At 36.0% G+C, this 24,916-nt stretch overlaps 1 protein-coding gene and 1 long non-coding RNA gene across 23 annotated transcripts in view; one reads left to right on the forward strand and one right to left on the reverse strand.

Annotated features, from left to right (window-relative positions):
* The window catches only part of LOC102154431, a 355,562-nt gene that overhangs the window by 92,278 nt on the left and 238,368 nt on the right, over positions 1-24,916 (forward strand). For 5 of the 15 annotated variants that reach the window (XR_005382121.1, XR_005382119.1, XR_005382120.1 and 2 more), the window contains exon 1: positions 15,457-15,937. The exons of 1 other annotated variant lie outside the window; for it this stretch is intronic. This is a non-coding gene — a long non-coding RNA (uncharacterized LOC102154431). 9 more of the 15 variants (XR_005382125.1, XR_005382126.1, XR_005382133.1 and 6 more) reach the window with 6 other exon arrangements.
* SAMSN1 (SAM domain, SH3 domain and nuclear localization signals 1) overlaps positions 16,661-24,916 on the reverse strand; it is a 269,753-nt gene continuing 261,497 nt past the window's right edge. For 7 of the 8 annotated variants that reach the window (XM_038581233.1, XM_038581235.1, XM_038581231.1 and 4 more), the window contains one exon: positions 17,362-17,564. In XM_038581233.1, the coding sequence (XP_038437161.1) occupies positions 17,362-17,564 (203 nt within the window). Of the gene's footprint in view, positions 17,565-24,916 lie in introns of all 8 variants that reach the window. The other variant, XM_038581230.1, reaches the window with a different exon arrangement.

The following is a 24,916-nucleotide window of genomic DNA, read 5'->3' on the forward strand; positions in this document are numbered from 1 at the left end:
CAGGGAAAGAAGTAAAGAGGTGAAGCAAGAATGAGTTAATGGATATAGAAGGATTGGTGAGACCCATGGAGCATGATGAGACCAGGATTAGAGAAGGGACTCAGAGACACAGAAAAAGGAGGAACTGGAGGCCAATTGATGCTGAACTGGGCTAGAACAGGAAGAACAAAACAAAAATGATTTGCCTCCTAAGAGACTGATTTCTTTTTCCGACCAGTGCTTTCAGCTTGTTTTGTTGAGTTCATTGATGTACTTTGGTAGAATTTTATTTGGGTAGACCTAGTGTGAAGGATAATCTCTCATTTCAGGCAAGAGTTGAAGATTTGTTCATTTTCTATTAGCAGATTAGTGCTTTAAAGATTAAGAAAATATGCTTTGTGATTTCAAAGGTGAAATGACTATGAAATAATATTGAAAAACAGCACCAAATTTATTATGATCTTATTAAAAACCACTTTCCATGAAACAATACACAGTGCCTCAACTATGGTTTCTTTCTGAATTGTGAGAGAATTTGTACTTTGATTCTTTTTTCTCCCTCTGTTTATTCTTCCCAACTGACTTTGACATAATTTTATTTTTAAAATTAGAGATTTCTGGCAAATTTTCCTTTGAGAGTCTCCCAATTTCACACTACTTCTTCAGATAACTAGAATTTTCAAAGGTGGCCTAGGAATCCCCGATCTATATTGTTTACTTTATAGGAGGTTTCATACCATTCAAGAAAATTTGCTCACAGGGCATCTGGGTGGCTCAGCTGGTTAAGTAGCTGCCTTTGGCTCAGCTCATAATCTCAGAGTCCTGGATCCAGCCCCAAGTGGGGCTCCCTGCTCAGGGGGGAGTCTGTTTCTCTCTCCGTTTGGCCCTCCCCCTTACTCATACTCTCTCAAATAAATAAATAAATAAATATATATATATATATATATATATTTTTTTTTTTCTTTTATAAAGAAACTTTGCTCACATATAACTTTCGTCAAGAATGGATGGCTGGCAGATCTTGAATGGCCCCCTCGTCTGAGTGGACTCTTTGGACGGGACTGTTGATGAGCAGGGGCTTTGTAAGCAGCCAGGCAACACTGTAGCCCTAGAAATCTTCCTCAGCAGCCTGCAAATGGAGCAAATGTTATGAAAGATTTCTCCAAAGATGGGCATTTTAAATTAGCCAAATTAAAAAAAAAATAAAAAAAATAAAAATAAATTAGCCAAATTACTCTAATAGGGCATATCTCAGGAAGATTTAAGGCAGAGCTGGTTTCTGTGCCAGCCAGGAGGCCTTCTCTGCCAGTCAAAGGCAAGTGCAACCAACTTCCCTGCCAGCTTGCAATGAGATGGTTCTTGCAGTGACAGCACATCTACCATGCATGCTTGATTTAAGGCCCTCTATTACCATACCTTTGTAATTATCATCAGATGATGATGAGTCCTGGGACAAGTATAAGTCTTAAATGTGGAGATCCAGGAGCCTAATCAAAATGCAGAGCATAGACTATATTTTTCTTCTTGATGTTTCACCTCTTTTCAAACGATTGTTATTGGTTTGAGTAAAACTATAGCACAACTCTTTGCCAGTAATTGTGATTCATTTTCACTTTGGTAATCAAAATGTATTTCATAAGGTTCTGATGTTGTTCAAGACTCTTATAGGAGGTATGACTTTTCTCAGAGTTGACTAGCATAGATTTTGTATTTTACATGCAGCTGTGGGAAAGATTTGTAAAACCTCCTTTGGTTTATAATTCTCTTATTCTGGGTTAGCATTCTCATGGATTCTTATCAGAATTCTACAAGGCATACATTATATTGCTGATATTTTCTATTTTGTTGTTATGTTGGGTCAAAGATATCTAGATTAGTGGTTCTACTTTTTTCCTAGTTAGGGATAATATATTATTGTGTAACATATGTATGTATACCATAGATTTCAGAGGATTTGTATGGGTAAGAGAAATTACTTTTTCTTGATAAGACATAGCTTTTAGTCAGCATATTGTGTTAAATATTCAACTTTGCTTAGTGCCCTGTGTTCCACCCATGGTGAAGCAGGTTGGTATGAAGGACAGAGACATGGGCTTAATTCCAGGAGATCTCATTGCAAATCTGAACTCTTCTTATTAGTGAATAGGTGTGACCATGGATAGATCTCTATTCCTCTAGGCCTCCAATCTCTTCTACAATATGGTGGCATTGGAATAGACTCTCTTCAGTTCCCTTCCATGTCTGACATCTATGATTCCATGAAGACAAGAGTCTGTCTGCTTAAGGAGTTAACCATTAGCATCCAAGTATTCAGTATATAATTTCATAAAAATAGTTATTTATGACACTCAAATGACTACTATATCCTTCCTCCCTGGATGTCACCACTCCCTGTCTTGTATTATTGCAGATAATGCAAATTTGGGGAATTTGAAATAAAAGACCATTTCAGCATCATCCTCACATTCATGGATTCAGGGTTAGGATGGAAATGGCTCCTTTTGGTTTGGGGAATATAACCACTGAAACACCTATGTCCTGTAGACTCAGCCTTTAGTATATACCTCCTTTGTAGTTTTGTATCACTGACAGACAAATGATAAGTCCTTGTAGGTCTGAGAGTTCTAAATATCAGTTCTAAGTATCCCTAGCATCTACCACTTAACATTTAGACCCAGAACTAAACATTTAATATGTTATTTGATGTGATTTTTTTGTGTGTATATAGAAAATACTTACGGAAAAATTATATAGCGTAAAGATTTCCTTTTCATCACTGAAATGTAAATAATTTTCCATAAGACTCAATGAAAAAGGAATGTAGAAATGAACAATTTGTTCTATTGTGGGAAACTGAAATTCACTCTGGAGTGATTAGTGGTTATTTGGTTTTTAATTGACAATACCACTCATAAATCATATTATCATATTGTATACAAATAAGTAGTTGCTACTTCAAAAATAGCTTACATAGTGTATGGTTATATAGTAGCTATCTGTCTGGCTCCATATCTGCCCCCAAAAACTATAAATTGAGGGCCAGAATGTCTCAAGAGGGCAAATATCTCATTACAACATTTAAGGATGTCTTTCCTCTTTGAACTCTACAGCTATTACTTTTCTTACAGGAATGTGTTGCTATGGTATTTGTCCTACCTCTTTAGCTAGATTGCAAACTTGTTGAGAGAAAACACCATGTATCTTATGATCCTGTATTCTAAGTGTCTAATGGAGTTTTACTTATCTAAAAAATATTCAATTAATATTTGCTGGAATCCTATAGGCAGGGCAAGACACACATTGCCATTGTAAGTTCACAATAAAATCAACAAATATTAGTCTACTTATTTAAATTCCTAATTCATGAAACAACCTTCATGCAGAAATACCTATTTTTTTTAATTAAAGAATTTAACTAGTCTAAATTTTGTTATTCTGTTTCCTCTATGTCAAAAGATATGTTTAGGTCTCTTAGATACCATAGTGTTTAGTCTGGGATCTTTTGTAGGCATTGGGTATTTCAAAATTTAAAATGCCTTTAATTAATCTAAAATAATGATTTATTGGGTAACTGATATTTTTCTTTATCAACGTGCAGTACACATTAAAATTTGAGACAACTTTCTAATTATTATTATTATTTTTTTTTAATTTACGATAGTCACAGAGAGAGAGAGAGAGAGAGGCAGAGACACAGGCAGAGGGAGAAGCAGGCTCCATGCACCAGGAGCCCGACGTGGGATTCGATCCCGGGTCTCCAGGATCGCGCCCTGGGCCAAAGGCAGGCGCTAAACCGCTGCGCCACCCAGGGATCCCAACTTTCTAATTATTGAAAAAATAATTTTGTTAATAGAAATTTATGCGATGTCTGATTCATATCTCAGGAATGCACTTGTAAAGAATCCTTAAATTTACATATTTTGCCTAGATTTTGAAGAATTTTGGGGCTTTGTTCAGAGGAAAACTATGCTAGACTTCTTAAAGAATAGTAAATAAAACATTTATAAAAAGGACACACTAGGAAAATCTATATAACTTAGAGTCCCTAGAGTCCTTTTTAAGATTCAGGATAATAATGTAATTTCTCTCATTAAACTCCCTTGGTGTGAATATGATAGTTCAATATTTCATAAATATTTAATGAATTATTATTTCCTACAACTTATGAGTGTTTGGGCAATTGAAAGAGTTGTTTGAAATATGAGTATATGTCTGGCTGTGTGAAAAAGTGGGTGATTATAAATGATTTACACTGTGTGTCTTGAAAAAAATTGGGGAAAATTTTTTTAAAATATTTTTTTATTTATTCATTTGAGAAATACAGAGAGAGTGAGCAAGAGCCTAGCAGGGGAAGGGCCAAAGGGAAAGGGAGAAATGGACTCTCCACTGAGCAGGGTGCCTGATGTGGGGCTTGATCCAGGACCCTGGGATCAGGACCCAAGCCAAAGGCAGATGCCCAACCAAGCCACCTGAGTGCCCCTAGGGGAAAAATAATTTCTAAGTTTGAGAGAGGGCAGGAAGGATATTTGGTAAGGTTCTTTTTTTTTTTTTTTTTTTTTTTTTGGTAAGGTTCTTTATGGTATAAATTTGAAAATGCCTGAGAGTGCTTCTTCATTCTTAATTCTTAAAGTATTATTATTATTCTTTTTAAAGAAATCTTTAAATCACATTGTGTGTGTGTGTGTGTGTGTGTGTGTGTGTGAGAGAGAGAGAGGAAGAGAGAGAGAGAGCATATACAAGCAGGGGGAGGGGCAGAGGGGAAAAAGAAAATCTCAAGCAGACCCCCTGCTGAGCATGGAGCTGGACCTGGGGCTTGATCAATATTCAGATGCTTAACCAACAGAGCCACCAAGCTACCCCTTAAAATATTATTATGAAAAATAGTACCACTAATACAAACAATGGACCTGACAGAGATAAGATGTTGCAGAAGTCATGCTAGGTGCCTTACTTGTTTAAGCTTATTTAAGCTACAGCTATGCAATGTAGGCATTAACATTTCTTTTACGCTGCAATAAACTAGAGCTTAAATGCTTAAGAACTTGAAGCAAGTAAATGCTGAAAACGAAGTCAGATTCCCATTCCAAAAATTCATGCTTTTAAATCGCATCATGTTGATTTCCTGTATTGAGGAGAAGTTTTGTCTTTTACTATCTAAAATATAGGTAGTTCTTTGCATAATGTTTCTGGCACTGTCTTACACAGGAGCTTCCAATAACTGCCAGTCACATGGTGACAATTATGCTTGATTAAGCAGATCCAGTAAGTACTTGATCGACTTTTTCCCATAAATGCTAACATTCTGCAGCCAAAGGGAAAAGAACACTTGCCATTATTCTAAGCACTCTGGCCACCTCCTTTTGTCCCTCCCTATAACACCCGGCTGAGTTTCCTAAGAACAGTGTTCCCTGATGCTTAGACTCAGCCCAGATTCCGGGGTTTCTATCAAATACTCTTTTGGGTAATATGAATTTTTGAGATCTGTAAACCCTATAAGCTGACAGGTGACAATTTGTGAGATGTGAAGGGATTTTTGGCAAAATGTCATTGTTGCTATTGGTTATTGTATCCCTAATAATTCACTGCTATAAATTTTGATGTCTTTACAATGTGCCAGAATCCTCTAAAAATACATAGGTAAAGGTGCTTTGAAAATTAAAAATTCCAAAAAAAGAAAGAAAATTATAGATTCACATTATGAGAATGTAAACAACTCCATGAGAGAATATCATAGCTATTGACTAGCACATTGATTTTATAGTTCACTGAAAAGATGACTTTAGTTATGTCTCTCAAAAGGTGTATCAGAATCGCTCAATGAGCTAGATACTGCTCTGAGTCCTATGCTCCCTGCCTCAGACTATCATACTATCAAACGTAGAGTATTAGGGTAATAAAAGTGGCTTAAGACAATAAAATTTAATTTTGTGTGGCACTCTAATCTGGGTCATGCAGCATTCCTAAATGGCTCTCCTCCAAAAATGACTCAGGGATTCAGCCTTTTTCTATAGTGGGCTCCATAGTTCAGTGTTCATTGTTTCCTGCTATAGAGATAAAGGGATAGGAAAGCTTAGGAAACAATAAGGAAAACCTAGTGAAGTGAGAACATGAACCCCAAAGGAGATCTTATGGGCCCGGTCCTAACTTTGGCCAGAACTGGTCACATGGACTTAACCAAATGCAAGAGGGTTGATATCATACCCAGGAGGCTAATAGACATAGTTTGGCGAACACATAACATTTTTTTTTTTCTGCTTCATAGGTTATGTAAATCTGTATAAAGCAGAAAGAAGCAAAATCAAGTAAGCATGAGAAATTTTGATCATAATAGAATTTTAATGGGTTCCCAACAATGCCTTTATAGTTTATATAGGCCTCTGCAAAGAGTATATGACCATAATGTGACTTTTAGACAGGTTATTTTCATTTTCATAATCTATAGTGTGGTCCTGGGGACAATCCAAGTAGGGACAATTGATAAGAGATACATGAAACCAGGGCCGGTTTTATGGGCATTCAGCCTGTGTTATTGCACAGGGCTCTGCTCTCAGAGGGCTCCATATTTGTGTTAATGCTCCGCTATCGCTGTCTTAAGAGTCTTAGTAAATTTGAACATGGGGGTCTGCATTTTTATTTTGTACTAGGCCATTATTCTAAGCTCTCTGGACATCCCCCATCATGTAGCTTATCCCACTTGAAACTCATGCCTTATCGGAGACTAACACTGGGCTCAATGACAAAATGAAGCTTCAATCTTTAAGATAAGGTTATGCTAATTAACTTTAAAGAAGAAAAGTTACAATAGCAAAGCTGTGTGTGTGCATGTGTGTATGTGTGTGTATGCATATGTGCATGCATATGAATAAATGCCCATGCAGGAATGTATTTTTTTAGGAAAGAGTTTATTGGGAGCAATTTGTTTTAATTGATATTCATTGAGCATCATTCCGTTGCTTATTGTTAGCTACTCATGGGAAGAGTTGGTTGATGTCTATAGCACAAACATTTGTTTCAGATAAATGGGCGTTTCAGTTGGATAAGTTTTAATTAAGCAACCTTTATTGTACAAGTAGTTGTTTTTGAAACCAGGAGAAAACCACTATAATTTGCTAATTCTGTTATCAAGAATCTGAAGGTTTTGAGTCTTGTCTACTATAACCTCGAATACAATTTTGGCTATAAGTGTCCCAAATAAGAAATAAGAAACTTTTCCAATGTATTGTTCAACTTTTTTTTTTCTGTTGTAAATATCAAGACACAATTGAACTCTTCTCAAGCTCATAGAATCATCTGTTTCTTTCTTTCTTTCTTTTTTTTTTTTGGTGCAAAAAGGTGGTTTTATTAAAGCATGGGGATAGGAGCCATGGGCAGAAAGAGCTAGCTGCTGCTAGAATCATCTGGTTCTAAGATGAATGATTTATTTTTAAATCCCACTTCCACATCTCTTGCTTAGATCCTACTTTAGCATTTCACATTTCATAGGAATTTATTTATTTACACATTTGTCAAAGGAGCACACTGAACTCTTACCTCCTTGAGAACAGGTGCTATTGCCATTCAACTTGCTATTCCCAGAGCCTACTATAGTTTCCAGGCACCTAGAACATGTTCAATAAATATTTGATGAACGAATAAAGGAATAAATAAGTCATGATAAAAATATCATTTTTCTGTCAGCAAAACAAATATTTCCAAGTCTCAAAGAAGACTCTTAATAAGGCCAAAATAAGAGTGTTTTTATTTTATAAGAATGTTTTAAACTTACATTATCCTTTAGCTTATAACAGCTATGTTACAGAAGGGGATAAAAAAAGCATATTCTTATTAAGTGAAATTTTAAAACGTCTGAAGGATAAAAATATTTTGTATTTAACTGTTGTATTTATAAACTCATTATTTTATTGAAAGGGATTTCTTCCTGTTTAAAAAAAAAGTTGCTTGAATATATTCACATAACACATGTATAAGTAAAGAACAATATACAGACGTTTCACGTTAAATTTTTTGTATTAAACTGGTTGTAATTAATATAATATTTTTTCCCATGGTCTGCAAATAATGGCCATGAATAGGGGTCACTATCCTTTCATTTAAGGCTGGGATTGGTTTACTTACTGTGTGAGTTTCCTGTGGCTGCTATTACAAATTATCATAAACTTGGTGGGTTCAAACAACAGAATTTTATTTTCTCCTACTTCTGGGAGTCAGAAGCTCAGAATCAGTTATCACTGGAGCAAAATTCAAAGCATGTCTACAGGACCACACTTCCTCTAGAGGCTGTAGAAGAGAATCCATTCTTTGCTTCTTCTAGTTTCTGGAAGCTGTCAGCATTCTTTGGTTTATGGCCACATCACTCAAATCATCAAAGCCAGCATCTTCAGATCTCTTTGCTCTGTCTTCATACTGCCTTCTCTTCATTGTGAAAGAAATCTCTTTCTCTCTGTTATAAGGACACTTGTAATTATATTTAGGGCCCACCAAGATAATTCAGGAGAATCTCCCTATCTCAAGATCCTAACTTAATCACATTCGCAAAGACCTTTTTCCCAAATAAGATAACATTTATGTGGTTCCATTGAATGACTATCTTATGTCTTTCAGGGGCAATTATTCAGCTTACAACATTTCTGTGCTGCCCACTTTTGTATTATTGACAAAGTAGTAGAATTCTAGATGATGTATAACAGTATATTTTTCTCTATGCTCACTGACACAGGAATGAGGGTGCCATATAATTAGTGAGTGCTGGAGAACTATAAACTAAGTAATGCTATAAAGGAAATGCTACCTAAAGAAGCAGGCTTTGGCAAGTACGGCTCAGAGAGGGAGCTCATAACTTCATGATAATACTTCACATAAATTAAAGTAATGTTAATTGTCTCTCCCAAAGCAAGGCCATTAAGCAGCTTATTGCTCCTACCTTAAGAATTTATTTTGATATTTCTTGTGGTCCTACCTTTCCAATGGTATTTCACTCTTTACCCAGAGGGGATATAAACACCTCTATGACAGTCCTTTCTGGTATATTTCATCTTTAAGGATAACAAGAGGAGGAAATAAATGACCAAATAGGTTCTGATAGCTCTGCAGCAATCAAAAACAAAAGACTCCAAAAAGATTATCAGTAGGTGGAGCTTCATTTTGAAACACAGCTCCCAACAAGTGGACATCCTAACAAATGTTAAGTGTGTAAATGTAAATGTAAGTGTGTTTACATTCCCTGGTTATAAACAACTAAACTGTCAATTACCTTGTCACTAAACAGGGAAGAATTTTCTGTTTCATTTTTTTCCACTGTGTTGTGGTAAAACATTTAAACCATGAAAGATGTTTCATCTCTTTGACACATTTTTATTCCTCTCCTACTATGTGCCAGCTGTTAGGTATAAATCCTTGGCTGATACAACTGCTTTCTTTGTACCTCTGTCAGTGGCCTTCCACGTAATTTTCAAGTTTCTCAAAACTTTGCAAAGTCCCCTGCCTGGTCATTTACAATTGATCCAAGGTCACAAAAGGACAGCTTAGTTGGAAAGAGAAAAAAAAAGAAGAAAAAAAAAAAAAAACAGGAACACTAAGAAGTTACATAAATGTCCTCTAGCACATTCCCTGTTCTGAAGGCTAATGTACTGTAGCAATTCATCAGTCATTCTAATAGTCTTTTAACTTCTGTCAGAAAGCCTACTAAATGCTAACATCTTAAATGTTTAATATTCTAAAACATATTTTCATTAATCATGCAAATTATCTGGGCATCCATATTTTACAATAACTTCTTTTGAGATTAAGAGGCCTAAGGCTTTGTGTATGATATACCCATATTAGTGAGTGATATTGTAGGTGAAATAGAATTAAAGAATTTTAGCAAGGAAAAGTTGCTAGTAAAATTCCAATATCTATGTGCCATCACATTTATTTAAAAAAAAAATGCTACTAATGTCAGGTATTTCTGATTAAGTAGCAAGCAGCTAAATTATGCACTTGCTTTATTCTGTTCTATCACATAGTTGATGGATGGATATTAATGTTGATAGAGGGTATATTGTCCCAATAAAAATGGCCCTATGTTTCATAGCAAAGTAGACTGTGAGTGTAGTTATTAATAAAGGATAGAGCATGTGTTCCATGCAGTTAGGTTGGCTCCAACTGTACCATGAAAATCTGCATTTATATGCTGCCAGTCACCCCTATTGCAGGGATTCTTAGCTGCTTAGAAAAAGGAGAAATATGTGGGTAGGCCCCATGAAACAGATGGATAAGGAATTGAAAGAGGTAAAGGGCATGAGTTTTGGTAATGTTAGTGGAAATGCTTTACCCAAAATTTTGTAAGGATAGAGGCTAAGAGATAAGAAATAAATAGAAATGACCTGAGACTATGTAAATATAGTTATGCTGGAGTCATAGAGCAGTGCTCATTAGACTCAAGAACATGACCTAAGTAACTGAAAGTCATGAGCAATGGTGGATCAGTGCACAAGTCTGGCTACCAACAGGAAGTAGATGGCACAATCAAATTAGGATGATTCAAGGAAGACTAATTTATAAAGGGACTAATTGCAAAGATATGGGCAGAGTGGAGGGTAAGGGAACCACTAAAGGCTGTGTAAGTAGTAAGCTAACAGCCACAGAGCTGTTGTTAAATCTAAACCTTTGGAGAGAAGAGAAAGGAACAATTAGCAGAATCTGAAGGAAGAAGAGTCATGTATAGAATGACATTTTTAGGTGACTAGTGACCTTGATTAAGGAAGACAGGCAACACAAGGTGATCTCATGGAGCAAATAAATACCCTGACCACATTCTTCTCTCTCTCCCTCCAGTCTTCTGATGGGTCTTCCCATTCATTGAGCCCAATAGGAACCTGAGGGCACACATCAAGGATGTAGTCCATATAGGTGAGCCTCTCTAAATGTGTATCAGGGCTTCATATGTGGAGAATGATTCTCGAGGGAGACAAGCAGGGTAAGAAACATCCAATTTTGGTATAAATACCATTTCTTTAATTACGTGACCAAAATTCATAGCCATGAAAGATTTTCTTATATTCCTTTGTTGATGTTGTTTTTATTCCTGTCTTACATTTTCTTTTATGGTTACCTTCTTTCACAGTATCTCCTGCTGCTGTTTCCATTAACAAAATTTCTAGTAGCAATGCTGTTTGCCCAGTACACACACATGAATCACCTTACCCTTTGAAGAATCAGATATTTAAAGAAAAAAATAGCTAAATGCTATCTAGACAGGTCATTATTCCCTTTATACAGCTTTTTGCTTTTTTTTTTTTTTTTTTTTTTTTTTTTTTAGTATAACGGTGTGAATTTTAATGCCTGTAGTCTGTGTTGCTAAAGGGACAGTGAAGTCTTGCTTTTTTACATGGTTTGCCTTGTAATTATATTTCTCTAGTAAAATATTTAACCACTATTTCCTGAATCATGGGTTCTAAGGTGTAGTAAAAAAAATCTGAAGGGAAATATATTTGTTGCTATATGGAAGGACAGATTTTTTTTTCCCCCAGAGCATTTTCAATGATTGTGGCAAGAATGAATGAGTAAAGGTTTCAAGAATGAAATAGTTGCAGAAAACTGACTTACTTTTGTACCTAAGTCCATGCAGCAGCCCTCTGGGTACAAGTACTTATGTATCTCCTTTTGTTGAGTTCTCTATTTTTTTATGAATATGCATATTGGGGGAAAAAACTTCCATCTGCTCTCTTTTAGCTGATTATATCACATTTTGGAGCTGCGCATCATTATGGAGCTTCAGAGAAAGATGATCATTTACATTACATATGGATATAAAGTAGAGAAGGAGTTGATGAATTGCAAACAAGTATAATTTATATGGACAAAGTGTGCCAGAAGTGCTTTTCACCCCATTTTACTCTGCAAATGGAATGATTCCTGCCCATTGACTTGGCGTGGTTCCCAAAAACTCGGAGAGGAAAATGATCCCGTTAGCCTTCTGCATCAGGATCCACTCTTCCCTGTGAGGGAACAGTGCTCTGCACTTCAGACCCACCAGGGACCCCAGAAGGTTAAAAGAGATCTCTGAACACACTAATGCCATTTTAAAGATTTTTCCATCATGGCTTCTTAATTCATAATATACATCATGCAGACACACTAATACTCAGACTGTTGGTAATTCAAATGTGAGAAGTTTGCATGATGAAGAAAGAAAGGGAGAGGAATAAAAGGCTCCTGTTTTCCTATGCGTTGTGATTTTCTCATGGCAGATCATCTGCTTCGATGACCACAAGCTTTGTAAATATATAAAAATCCACATTTAGGGTGTCTTTCTAAGGGCTTCTTTGTGGGCTATGGCACAATCAACTGTGACTCCAGATTATAAAGACCTGGGAGGCCCAAGGTGCAGTATTAGGAGTAATAACCCTAAATCTTTTATTTACTTTATTTAATTCATTAATATAGGGAACTATTTATATATTGTCATTCAGTCTTAAAAAACGATTATTCCTGTTATGTACCAAGAGGGAAAAATCAAAGCTAAATACAACATAGCTTCTTCCTAAATTGTCAGAACTCGACAAAGAAATATTATGTCATGACAAAATGGTCGTTTTTCTGTGACGTTCCTTTTTTTAATTTTTTTTTTTTTTGTGATGTTCCATTAAATCAGCTGATTCTCACCGTTGCTGGACAACGTGGTTGTCCTAGACCCCAGACAATCTGTGTCTGAAGAATTTTGAATCACTAGAAGGCCATGTCTGTATTATGGTAGCATGTGCACTGCTTTCATTTTATGTTCAGATATCAGTTTTTATGCACACTGCATGCACCATGCTGAGTGTTTTGCATACATTATCTTATTTAACCAACACAGAAACATGAAATGCTAGTATTATACTTATTTATATTTCATAGAGGGAAAAACAAACCCCAAAAACCTAGGTTCAGAGGATCAGTGACTTACCCAAAGTCATATAGGCCTCAAACCAGGACCTCTGGTTCAACACTGGGTGTGATCAGATGAATTCAGTAGTAGAATAGCAGGTAGCCTAAAGTAAGGGTTACTTGTATCTTATTTCTGTAGCCAGGAAACCTGGTCAAATTTAGAAACTGTTGTTCTTTTACCTATATTTAGCTCCTATTCATTTTTCACTCAACCTTTACATAATTCTAACATGACTTACCACTTTATGAAGGAGTACTTGAAGCGTGCATTCTGATTACTTATACAGTTTTTTTTTTTTTGATGTGGGGGGATGGAAGATTGTGCATGTGTGGTGTGACAGAGAGTATCTAGAATTTCTTCATACTATTTTTCTCAGAACTTAGGCTTGTAACGGAAGTTTCTCAACATTAAATGTCATCATGTCATCAATTTGGCCTCACTCAGGAAGTTGCAATGCGCTTGACTAACCCCAGTGAATTGGATGTTGTTTAAAGTCTGATAATTTTTTAGCTGACTAGCATTTTAGAAGTTTTAAGAGTTATTTTATTTCTTAACGAATTATCTTGGAAATGGAATTGATAAAGAAAAGCTTCTGATAAAAAATTTCAAGATGAAGATATATTGGTGGCTTATATTAACAATAGAATTGAGGGGGAAGAATTTAAATGATCTCGTTTTTGTTCTTGTCAAAGTATTGTGAAGATATTATCCATTTATCTGGACTAAAATTTCTCTGACCATTCATACTTAGACCACACACTTGAATTTGTGAATATATAGTATTCCTGGGATCAGAAGAATCATGGCATCCCAGAACAGTTTTACCTTTCTGTACTGAAAGATTCAGCTTATTCCAGTGAGAGGCTATGGCAAGATTCTAATGCAGATTATATGATTGAAATGATGATTTTGAAATGATTGAAATTGATTATAAGATTGAATATGACCTTTATTGGCATAGTCTTGGGCAGCATATATGTTCCATGTATCAAAATTGCTGAGTGAATAAATATGAGACCAGGACTCTCACCATATTTCAACCTAGAAACATAAAGCCAGGGGCACCTGTGGGTGGCTCAGTGGTTGAGCATCTGCCTTTGGTTCAGGTCATGACCCTGGGGTCCTGGGATTGAGTCCCATATCAAGCTCCTCACAGGGAGCCTGATTCTTCCTCTGCCTATGTCTCTGCCTCTCTCTCTGTATCTCTCATGAATAAATAAGTAAAATCCTAAAAAAAAAAAAAAAAATAAGGAAACACAAAGCCAATGTGATTGGTAACCATTAAAATGTCAACTTTCTAACCACCTTCCCATCCACTCTTGAAGGCTCAGACTCATGTCTGTCTCCTAGCCAAAAGCAGCAGAAGGTCTAAGTTTTTCAATTACCTTACAACCATGGGTGAACTATGTTTTGCCTTTTTATTCCTCTTTATCCAGCTTCCATGGTTGAGAGAAAAACCCAAGGAAAATGAGCAGCAGGGATCCAGTAGGTAAAGTGAGGACAGTAGGACTCTTAATGTGATATATACTTCTGCTACAGGTGTCCTTTTCAGTGCTGCATTATGTGATGAGGTCATCCTTCTGGTAACTTGAACCTCTGTGTTTCCACTTGTCTCTCCTTCTCTCTTTGTAGGAATCTGGTTTTTCTTCCTCCTCTTCAACCTCCTCAAGGCCTTTGCAGCACTTCTACTTAAAAGCATTTCCCTAAACCCTTGACTGGGTACCAGATCTTAATTTTGAAGGAATACATGTTGTGGCCGAGTAAACTTCACCAGCGATTTCCACCATTTTACAATCAAGCAGTTCCTTATGTGCTTCCTAACCTACACTTTCTTGGTATCTTCATAAAGAAGCTGTACTCTCTAGAACTCCCTGAGGCAGCAGGTTGATTAAAGTTCAAAAATTATGGTTAGTGGCTGTGCTGGGTCCAAGGAGGTCCTAGAATAATCTCTTTAGAGTGGTAGCCATAGTCAGGAGTGGGGCCATGAAGGAAACAGCATGTTGGAAATTTGAAATTGAAACACTATTTCTTCTGTGGAGAGGGAAGAATAGGAGTAGGTATATGATTTACTCCTGACCTGGGTGCTGTAGGGATTAAATCTCATGGATCTGGAAAAATACACTAGAGATTAACAGTGTAATACTGTCTCCCAGCATTGAAATAACACTTTGTATTTCTTGATTTTTCCTAAGGTATGGTGTTTTATTTATTATAGAAACTTTTAGATCGAATATTTTAGAAGGTATTTACCTATAGACTAAGTACATTGATTTAAATATAAATATCAAATGTGTTATATGGGAATAATTATTATATTCAATGCACTCCAGTAAGTGTTTCCTAAATGCCCACTCTGTACCTGGTATAATAATAACAGGCACCAGAAATTAAAAAGCTAAACAAAATAATCTGTTGTGACAAGATCATGGTCTTGTGGAAAGGCAAGTGCTTTTCAAATAATGTATTATATGGTAAGTGCTGTAACCAACAGAGATCAGGTTGCTATGGAACCCAGAGTAGAACACCAAAGGAAATCATGGAAGGTTTCACAGAGTAAGTGACCTTTGTGATGAGTCTTAAGAAAGAAAACAGAGAGAGACTACTGGATGTAGAAAATAGCAGGAGCCACTCCAGGAAAATAAATAGCATAAGAAAAGTCACAAAGGAAATAGTGAATTTGTGGAATTGCAAGTAGATTGTTATGGCCGGACAGTGTAGAGAGAGAAGTGGAAGAGGAAAGATGTGACTCATGGGTAGATAAAAAATGGTTGATAAGAACCTTATATATTCTCAAAGAAAGTTTAAAGATTCTACTAAAGATAGTGAGGAGCTATAAAAAAATTTCAAGCTAGAATTACATGATTTGATTTACATGTTAGATCTTTCTGGAGGCTGTGTGGAGGATGGATTAAAAGATAGAACACTGGTAGAATAGGGGTCAGTTGGAAAGCTATTGTACTATTTCATACATCAGCTCATGAGGTTCCAAAGCAAGACAGCAACCACAGGAATGGATAGAAAGCCATGAATGGCAAAGCACTTCTAGAGGTAGGACTTGATTACTATTGAATCTGTATGAGAAGTGTATATGTGAAATTAAGTAGGAAATGATTTCCTGTTTTGGGTAACTGTTGGGTTTTGGTGTCACTAAAGAGAGAGAGCTTTATTTGAAATAAAGAAGGAGAGACAGATTTGTAGAGAGAAATCAAATATTTGGGTATGTTGATTTGAAGCTTCTAGAGTGCTATGGGCTGATTTGGACTCTTTCCCCACAAATTTGTATGTTGAAGCACTAACCCCCAATGGATGGTATTTGTAGATGTTTTTGGGGGGAGATAATTAGGTTTAGATGGGGTTGTGAGAGTGGGGCCTTCATGATTGGGTAAGTGCCCTTCTAAGAAAAAACACCAGAAAGCTTGCTATCTCTGACATGTGAGAAGGCAGCTATTTGTGAGCCAGGAAGAACTCTCATTAGAATCCAACCGTGCTGCAACCTGATCTTGGACTTTTGGCCTTCAGAATTCTAAGAAAATAAATTTCCATTGTTTAAGCCACCCAGTCTATTATATTTTATAATGGCAACCTGAGCTAATACATGGAAGTATATAGGAAGTTGGATAACACAAATCTGGGGTTCAGGGGACAGACTGAGGTGAGGTAATTTATTTGGGAGTCGTATGAAATATATATGAAGGCTGACTATAAAACTGTGTCTGGTAAGAGATATTTTGTCTAGAGTTCTAGTATAAAAATACTTATAAGTACCACTAGTTTGGGAAATAACAAATGCACATAATTCTTTTTATTATTAAAATTAGGGTATTTCACAATTAAAAATATTTACAATTATAGATGAAACATCTGTACAATTACTAAAATTCATCTTACTAAATGAGAATCGAAAATTTCTTGTTATCTATACTTTTATACCAGGTAACAGTGAAGAAACTAACAAAAAACAATTACTAAAGCTCCACTGTGGATCAGGATAAAATGTTTCTGATATTAACTCACACTTTCCCATTAAGTATAAAAATGTGTGTGAATGCTGCTTGGATAGTTGGTTAAATAGACATATGTGCTATTACTATTTGTTGAATAACAGACACAAATGCGAAACTGATAGGTATGAAAAAAGGAGGTTTTTTTCCTGCAGAATTCATCATTTCACACTTAGAAAGCAAAACTGAATAAAGCTTATGTTACACATGCCAAAGACTTACACTGTACCTTTTTCTAATACAGGCAAATGAAATATTAACATGTAGCATTTAAAATAATAAATATATATACTATTTACAATAATTGGGAATGTTAGAGAATTAACTTTTATGTAAAATCATTCAGATTAAATCATTTTAACTTTAGGTTGTATCGGCAAATACTTCTCTTTTTCTCCTATTTGATCTTTTAGCTCAAGTAGAATTAAAATGGAATGCATCTGTTGTACATATAAAGTTGAGAATGTGTGTTCAGTCACTTGGCTCTGTAATAGTAATCTTCTGTACCATATCAGAGAGATTTTCAGACTCTAGATCTTCCTTGCCATTATCTGAATTTTCTGATGAGATATAACAACCAGAGTCCCTTGGGCAGTTGTCTAACTGTGACTTATTTAAGGAGATGTCTGGGTTTAAGGATAGAGGCATGGATTCATTTTCTTGCTCTTGAATAGCTGTAAAAGGAAAAGAGGGCAGCAGTTAGGAGAAGCCAAGAGAAGTTTTACTCACGTACTCATTAATCTCTGAGCTATTTTAAACGTACCAACCTTGACTTCATTACATTTGAAACTGTCATGAGTAAACCATATATTTGTTTATTATAAAAGAGATATTTGCACTCAAATATTCAAGCTCCAGTTTCCTAGAAGACAAAATTTGCCCTTTTTTTGCTCACTTGCAGTTTCATGGAATTCATGTGAACTGCTTACATAAGCTAAGATCAATATGGACTCTCATTTTACATTAATGATAAGTTGCCAGAGAAAGCAGATTGTTTCCACAGTTTGACTGATGCCTTGTCCAAATACTCCTTAAAGTAACATTAGAAAAAGTCATTTGTACTTTAAATGCACAACCCAACTCAATAGTGATCTTTGTGGACAATTCTAGAATCATGATACTGTAGAGTAGTGAATAAAATATTGCTTTGGGCATCAACATATAGTAGGACTTCAATTACTTGGAATTTAATAAAACTTAAAAGTATTTGGAATTTTATACCATGTTTGCATTCACCAGAAAAATCAACATGGAAATCAGGTTGCTTTTTTTTTTTTTTTTAAGATTTTTAAAAAAATTTATTTACTCATGAGAGACACAGAGGGAGAGAAAGAGGCAGAGACACAGGCAGAGGGAGAAGCAGGCTCCATGCAGGGAGTCTGATGTGGGACTCCATCCCAGGACTCCAGGATCATGTCCTGGGCCGAAGGCAGGCGCTAAACCGCTGAGCCACCCAGGGATTCCCCCCGAAATCAGCTTGCTTTCAGATAGTAAAACACCACCATTTTCATTGACTCTCTGCCTTATTTAGTTAGTCTTCTACATATTTGTAGGTTTTTTTTTTAAGATTTTATTTATTTATTTGAATGAGAGAGAAAGTGAGAGAGAGAAAGAGAGAGAGAGAGAGAGAGAGAGAGAGAGAGAGAAAACACAAGCAGGGGGAGGGACAAAGAGAGAGGGAGAAGCAGCCTCCCCACTGAACAAGTAGCCTGATGCAGGGCTCCATCCCAAGACCCTGGGATCAAGGTAGACACTTAATTGACTGAGCTACCCAGGTGCCCCTACATTTTTGTAGTTCTGAAGAACAATTGTTTATATTCGGACTGGTAACTGTGTTATTAAAGCCGTATTCTAGATTCAACAGATATTTTCTTTTAAAAAATTAATACTAGAGATGTAACAAAAGATATTTTTGAAGAACGTAAGCAGCACTATAAAGTTTTATTCTTCTCAAGAAGCCTTTAGCATCAGAGTTCTCTTGGTCAATGTACAGTTTCTTTCCTTGCCTTCCCTGACACCGGTAATCATGAGACGAGTTCCTCAGGGAGAAGATATTAGGCCACCACCCGTCAACTATATCAGCATACCTACCTAGTTCTTTCCCCTTCTAACCTCAGGGCTTCTCCACTTTACACATTTGAATAATTCTACTTTGGAAGAACAAAATGTATACATTTCAGGGTGGGACAAGACCTCTGCCTTCGGAGACTATGTACTTCATCCTACTCTAGTGAGAAGAGAGTAATCCTAACTCCAAAATCCTGGAAGGGGGAAGCTGTAATTTTCCTCAATAGACTTTATAAAAGTAAAATGCTAAGTAAATTATCTGTAGGAAATTCACCCTTTAACTTGTCTACAGATATCCTACTTTTTAAATGTGTTTTCTAGGCTCCAGATATCTTGCCAACATTATGTTCTACTGTGTATTCAATTATCAACATCCTTTATGAGAGAGAATTGAGCCCTGGTGCCCTAAGGCATTCTCGTAGGTAATGAATTCAGTTCTCTTCAAAATTATCTAGAATAGTACTCTTTTATGTAGCATCCATAGGAGAATTGAGAAAAGAGTCACATTACTTTTTTTGTATTCTGTGGTTTAGATGAGGAACACAGGTTGAGAAAGGTTGGGAAAAAATGATAAAGATCATTTTAGTTTACTCATCCTCAAAGTGAATCATAACAGTTCTTTTAACCTTTTCCTCAAAGCTTTAATTTGTGACTTCAAACCCATGTTTATGCCATTCTTTTGAATCTTCTCCATGTTTGCCACAACTTCTTTTAGCTGTGGACCCAAGTATCAGATATTGAAGTCCGGTGATATTGTAACTAGTTCTAGGTATCAGGAACTTTCATTTTAATATGCATTGAATGTGACAATTTAAAAATTTTAGCCACCATGAAGCATTTTCTCTTTATTAGTCTTGGCAACCTTTAAGTTTAGGGTGAATCTTCTTAATATTCATTAGTGTTTGTGAATATCAGTCATTCAGTTTTGTTTCTAAAGCCTTCCGTTATGAAAAGACAACACTGAAATGGGACCTCATTTTCTGAAAGAAAGCTTTCCCTCCTGCCTCTGCTTTTCTGTCTTCTTGCCACTGAAGTGAAAGAACCAGCTCTGTGTTTCATTATCCAAGTGTTTCTGGAAAAGGCCAGAGAAATTAGTCCTTTTATAATGCTTCCTGCTACATCAGCAGTGATTCACCGTATTTGGAGTGTGATCCCAGGCCATATTTCCCCAGATTATATTTGGGCCTATCACCTCAACACAAAATTAAAAGAACTGAGTTATTTCCTTTCAGATCGACATTTTAAACAGGACTTGGCATAATAAAAACTGTTCCCAATACCATGTTCTATTTAGGTTGATTACTGATTGTGGGACTCTCTTCGAGATATAAAACTTAGGCTTCAAGAACTCTGATTTCCAAAATTAGCTCTTTTCCTTTCAAAAAATAAATACTTAGCTTGTTATTTCATCTTCTGAAGACTCTATCCATTCCCCTCAAAGGATAACAAAGTAAACAAACAATAAATGAAAAATCTGACTTTTACAGAGACTATGTCATTTTTGAATATTTGTAAAATGTATTTGTTTTTATTTTTGCTTGAAAAATACTATATCACCTTCTCTAAATTCTAGGAATTGGTTTGTTTTAAATACAGATTATTTACTATAGGAAATTTTATCTGCAATTTTTATGGAAAAAAGAAATAGTTTCTCAGTATGAAAGTTATGCAGCACAGTAATTGACAGAACAGGAGTAATTTGCTAAATGATTTCCTAGTGAAATGAAAACATGACTATGCCTCCTCAAATGCTTCCCACCAGGCTTGCAATAATTTCAGGCAGGTGATCAGCTGGAGCCCCTCAACTGTAACTATAAAAAGAAAAGGCAGGTTATTATGTTATATTATGGAAATGAAAGCTATACAGCATTCAGTTTTTGTGTTTGGAGGGTCAGGACTTTCCTTTTCTTGTTTTCTTTCTTTCTTTCTTTTTTTTTTTTCCCATCCTGACACTAATGACTTTGGGATTGGCACAAACCTAAGTCTTATACTATGGATACTTTTTTTCCAGCAGAGAGGATGAATTCATGTTAATATGTTCATATTTTCTTTCTAAGTCATTTAGTTCCTTCACGTGGCCATGAAATAGAGTAAAACTAACTGACCTACCTAGAAATTGAAACTATAACCTTCATCAGTTTTGGCCTATGGTCCAATCATCTGAGCTAACCAGGCAAGTAACACACAAACTAAATCCTAATTCTGAGAAAAAGTTCTCATATTCTAAAGAGAGAAATCTGTCCTATATTCACATAGGTTTCTTTACCCAAATATTCCAGATTTTGACTTCACTGTCTTGTGTGCCTTAAATATGAAGCTTCTGTTTCTTTGGGCTTCTGTTTCTTTTGGGTACTATGAAATAATGCAATCTAGAGGGCATAGGAAAGTGCCTGGCCAATGAAAGTGCTCAATAAATAATTTTTTAAATAAAAAAATGTGATGTTTAGATTAATTGAAAGAAGTGGAAACTAAAGACCAAATAAGAAATTCTGTTGAAATTCAAATGAAGATACCTCTTGGCTCTTTGAATTATCATCCTCTTTTTTTTTTTTTTTTTTTTTCCTACTGGTGCCATCTCCAAAGAGGAAAAATCAAAGTTATGCCATCCTCTCTGAGGATAGCTCAGCTTCATGTTGGAGCACCATTTGAGTCACTTAGAACAAAACAGGCATTCTCCAGGTATCTATGACTGTATTTATTTGTCCAGAGGCAGTGTTGTCCAAGGAAGAACATTTAGTAGACAATATGGCACAACTCTTAGTTATTTCTGATTTCATCTTAAACATATCCTTAAATTACTTGAACGTGATAAATTTATAATAGTAGCTTTTAGGTAGTCATGTCATTTGAATACTGACCTACTACTTGGAAAAACAACAAATGGAAAACAAGAATCCCTTCATGGAATAACACCAGTTGCTTTTGTTTTCCTGAGGCCATGAGAGAATAGGAGTTGAAATGACTCTCCCTCTTCTTTTTGCACATCTCTCTTTGCATCATAATAGCAGAATCTACCTTCTGATGAGATGTAGGCCAAGGAATGACTCTTTGTATTCACCTTCACAGCAACCTCCCTTTACACCGTGCTGCTGCTCTAGTAAGGGCAGAGGAACATTCACCTAATATCTAATTGCTCAGCACAGCACAGATACCACTCTGCCCAACCAGACACCCCTATGGAAGGCTTTGGTCCCAGGAAATATTTACTTTTGGTTGAGTTGTCATATTGGTCCCATTTTGATAAGACTATTTTAAATAAAATTAAAAACCATCATTATATATTGCTTATGAGACTTGGGAAATTAGTTTCATTTTTCTTATAGATTAAATTACTTGAGATAGTGAAAAATAACCTAATTTCATTATTTTTAAAATTTATTATTTGACAAAAATAGGGTTACCCTGCATATTATTGCTTTTCCCATTTAATATGCTTTGAATATATTTTTATGTCAGGACACATTACATTCTCCTAATATCTTTGTAGTACCTTATTGTTTGCATATACTAATTAATTTAACAAATTGATTATTGATGGAAGTTCACACTTAACAAAAGTAGTAGTTTAAATAGCATTTTCTTGCATTTGTATGTTGAAGTTCATCAAACAAATTCCTAAAACTGGAATTTGTAGATACAAAAGTATGCACATTTCAAACTTTGAAGTTTTTACATACTGTCCTCTAAAAATGTACTCATTTACACTCTTGCACATATACATGCACATAAAGTGAGCATATACATAACATACCAACATACCAACACATGCCAACGCCCATCTGCCTACTACAAAAACTTTTATGTGTTGAGGTGGGATTGCCAGGAACTTAAAGTTTTACAATCAGAACAAAGTTTCCATATGATTTGCAAATCTCTTCATTCCCTCATTCAATGTTAATTCATTCTACAAGCATTTGTTGTTTTGTTGTTATTGGGTCTTTTTTGTTTTGTTTTGTTTTCATTCTATAAGCATTTGTAAACCATCTACTCAATGCAATGCACAGAACTAGGGGCATTGGGGAGGGCACATGGTAATAGAGGATTCAGTCTTGTTTGGCCAGGGTGATCGTTACAAAGTCATGCCTAGTATACAATCATAGTGCAATATAAAAACAAGTATATTACAAGTGCCTGAGGTGACTGAGGTGAAAATTCAAAGGATCCTCTACTCTGGGAACTGTTCCTTGATAGAATAGTAAAAATGTTTACATTTCATTTTGTTGTTTTTTTGTATTAGATGGAATATAGCATCAATCATAAATTAAATCTGAGGGGGGTATAAAACCAAAAAGAAATCTGAAGAAATTAAATTGCATAAAGCTAAACATCTATAACTAGAAATATATATTAAATGCATATTTATAAATACATAAACGTAAAATGCCTGTGTGCCTTCTGTACTGTGTATATGTGTAGGGTTGGCATATATTTCTTAAAACCTGTACCTTTCTTGAATCTAGATTCAAATCATATGGCAAGTGGGTTGGAAACACCAGGCATGCATGTCAGGGGCTAGGGCACCAGGCTACCCTGGCACGCTGTCAGGCCAACTGCTGGACTGCTGCTTGGCATCACTACAAATCTCCCCTGCTGGCAGCTCATGTTCCAGGCTCCTAGCTGGGACTTGCCTCTTGCCCTGCATCGTTTTGTGCAGGTAGGCAGGCAGGAAGGCGCAACTGGGGATAGTTGTGCAATGTGGAGCAGCTGTGACCACAGCTGGTGCCAACAGCCCGGCACACAAGCCACCCTTCCCCCTGTCCTCTTCATTGCACACTGCAAACAAAGGTTGCAGGTACCTAAAAAATATGATACACAGCTTCTAGTACTGTCTGCTTATTCAGTTACTAAGTTGTGGGGTTTTTTCCTCCAATTTAAAATTTAATTATTCCTGTGCTGTAGGGAGAACGAGATATTTCCATCACCCATTTTTCCTGAGGACAACAGTACACATTCTCACAGACACACTTTTAAGACACATCAAAGTGCCTCCAAATGCGGGAAAAGAGGAACAAGTTCAGAATAAAGAGAAAATATTTACTATAGATAGAAGTTAACTCTTTTATTATTTGCAAGAGGCATTTTATTAGCAAGGCAAAGAGGTCCTGAAGATTGTGTTTATGAACAACACACACACACAGAAACACATACTCATATTCTCTATTCTTACTGAGAATATTTATTCAAAGCAAACGAGCTGTTTTAAAACTCAGATAAATAGAGAAATCCTAACATGTACCAAATAAACAGATTCTGCTCTTTTGCTCCTTCAAAAGCCGAGGCTCACCCCAATTTTTCTTCTTCTAACTTCATCTAGACTCCCAGCTGAGGGAGCCGGTGACCTAATTCTGCTCAGTTCTAATGCAACACGGGAACAAATTCAGAATATCTCGGTATTGGCCTTGGCACGATTGCAGAACCCCAAAGTCGTTATCCTACTCCAGAGGTAATCCTGTAATCAGTGCTAACACCACTCACCAGCCCTTCTATCAGCTTGTAGGAGAAACACCTTTACCTCCTGTCAAGCAGTGACCTAAAAAGTTTAATCCAGTTTACATTTTCAAGGTCAGAGTGGGTACAATGCTATCTATTTTGGCCTAAGAGAAAAGGAAAATTGCTTGTTCTGAGTATTAGATTTCTGTTTTTGTCGCTGTCCCACTCCCCCATCCTCTTGGTCCCTCTAAATGTATTAAAGGCTCACATGGGGCTTGTAGTTTTTCCTACATCATTTCGAAGATTTAACTCTTATCTTCAAAATAGGTGTCCACTCTCCGCAATTTTTATATTGAAAGGTTAGTAAAGCAAAACTTTCCAGTTTCCAATCTAAGAAGCATTGAAACTTTAAACTAGGGATTTATTGACATTCCCCAAACTTACTATTCAATGATCAAGATAAAATACATACATAAAATCCTGGCCAATTTGCGTGTTCCATTCTTACACACACAGCTAACTTTTTAAC

Source organism: Canis lupus, chromosome 31, assembly GCF_011100685.1.
Source record: "Canis lupus familiaris isolate Mischka breed German Shepherd chromosome 31, alternate assembly UU_Cfam_GSD_1.0, whole genome shotgun sequence".
In the NCBI taxonomy this organism is placed as follows: domain Eukaryota; kingdom Metazoa; phylum Chordata; class Mammalia; order Carnivora; family Canidae; genus Canis; species Canis lupus.